We start from the raw sequence: 1996 nt of genomic DNA on the forward strand, positions 1-1996 counted from the left end.
CATCCTTGACCTCATCAGCATTCCTTAGGCATCTAGTTTGTTACCCTTAATTCTCTCATCCTTTCTCATCTCCCATCCTCTCATGTTCTTTTCCTAATTTCCATTTTTCTTTCTTACTACTTTTGCTCACCATCCTGTCCCATCCCTCCACATATACTCATTTTCATCTTCAGTCCTCCACTCCCAAGTCTTTCCTACTTCTCACTCTTTACCTTTTCTTCCTATCTTTATCTCAGCCTATCCTTCCAGTTTCTCAACTCCAAGAAGAGATTACAAAGAAGACAAGCTCCAGGTGTAGCCATGGACGGTTTTGGGAATGACAGAGTAGAGAAACTATTTTTCCAGGTTACTGCCTTCGTGGGAAATTTCCTTCAACCCAGAAAAGGCAGAAAAGGAGGGACCCTATCACCCCTCATGTCAGTGACTGCCTCCCTACAAGTACCCGCCACAGGGCACCCTGAACATCAGAGTTTCTAAGGCTGTAGATAAGTGGGTTCAGCATGGGATTGATAATTGTGTTGAAAACTCCAACTCCCTTATCCTTGTCTGAAGCCTCCTCTGAACCCAGCCGCATGTAGTTGAACATACCGGTCGCATAGAAGAGGCAGACCACAGTGAGGTGGGAGCCACACGTGGAGAAGGCTTTCTTCCTGCCCTCCACTGAGCGGATTTGTAGAACCGCAGCAGCCACATGGATGTAGGAGATGATGATGAGAACCACAGGTGTACCTGCCATTATGAAACCCATGCCAAAGAGCAGCAGCTCGTTGAGCTGGGTGCTGGAGCAGGAGAGCTGGAAGAGCTGCGGGAGGTCACAGTAGAAGTGGTTGACCTCGTTGGGACCACAGAAGTTAAGGGTGCTTAGGGCAATTGTGTGGGTCAGTGCATTGGTGAAGGCACAAGCCCAGGACACAACCACTAGTATCCTCTGGACCGTCGGGCTCATGCGAGTGCTGTAGGTGAGAGGTCGGCAGATGGCCAAGAATCGATCATAGGCCATGGCTGTCAACAGGAAGCAGTCCATCCCAGCCAGAAGGTGGAAGAAGAAGAGCTGGGAGAGGCAGGCTGCATAGGGAACTGTGCGCTTGTGGGACAGGGGACGACTCAACATGGCAGGAACAGTGACGGTGATGCACCCAATGTCCAGCACCGATAGATTCCCCAGGAAGAAGTACATGGGGGTGTGGAGTTTGGGTTCCACCAAGATGGCTGCCAGGATGCTGAGGTTCCCCCCGACAGTGACCGTGTAGGCAAGGAGGAAGAGAATGAAGACCAGAGGCTGTAGGTTTTCTGTTTCCACTAAGCCCAGTAAAATAAATTCAGTCATAGCTGTTCTGTTGGTTCTAGCTTCTGGCTGCATGAATCTCTGTAAGGAAGTGTCACAAGTATGGAAGTTTCAATCTACTTAATGTACTTTTTCAACATAAATATTTTAAACCATATATGTTCAGAGCCCCATGGTAAGTTCCTAGCTGTCTGGGTAATGGTTTTCCCACTCCCCAGGGTCACTTACACCTCACTCACTGACTCCCTTCATCCCTCCATGGTTTTACCCTACTCATGGCTGAGACGCCCCAAACCACCAGAACTTTGTCCCTCCCATCTTCTCCCAGTTGAAAAATGTTAGAATACTTGGGAAAATAAATTCAGATAAAAGCAAACTTCCTCTTTGAATACAGTGAGACTAAAACGTAAATCCCCCAATTTACTCTGAGGGATCAGCCCAAACCAACAAACAGATTTCAAAATAGAAAAATTAATGGTATTTGGAGAGAAATATCTAGAAAGCATTTGAAAACACAACCTAGGTTCCAAGACTCCTAGAAATAATGATGATCAAGCCAAGGTATGGCAAGAGTCAGAAAGAAGATACCCGTGCCTGTGGCTATGAGGAACTCCAGCCCTTTCTCCAAGGTGGGGGACATAGTCTGAAGAATAAAATAAAAAATCTTTATGTCAATAAGTTGCTAGTATTATTTGCTAGTATTGTTGCTAA

The 1996-nt window shown here is 46.6% G+C and overlaps 1 protein-coding gene across 1 annotated transcript; it reads right to left on the reverse strand.

Annotated features, from left to right (window-relative positions):
- Window positions 1-412: 412 nt before the first annotated feature.
- On the reverse strand, window positions 413-1369 carry LOC128065075 (olfactory receptor 3A2). Its single transcript, XM_052658184.1, has one exon. It carries the CDS (start codon window positions 1358-1360, stop codon window positions 413-415), a length of 948 nt encoding a protein of 315 aa, XP_052514144.1. The 5' UTR covers window positions 1361-1369.
- Between the last annotated feature and the right edge of the window lie 627 nt (window positions 1370-1996).

The sequence above is a fragment of the Budorcas taxicolor genome, chromosome 19, assembly GCF_023091745.1.
Source record: "Budorcas taxicolor isolate Tak-1 chromosome 19, Takin1.1, whole genome shotgun sequence".
NCBI classification, from domain to species: Eukaryota; Metazoa; Chordata; class Mammalia; order Artiodactyla; family Bovidae; genus Budorcas; species Budorcas taxicolor.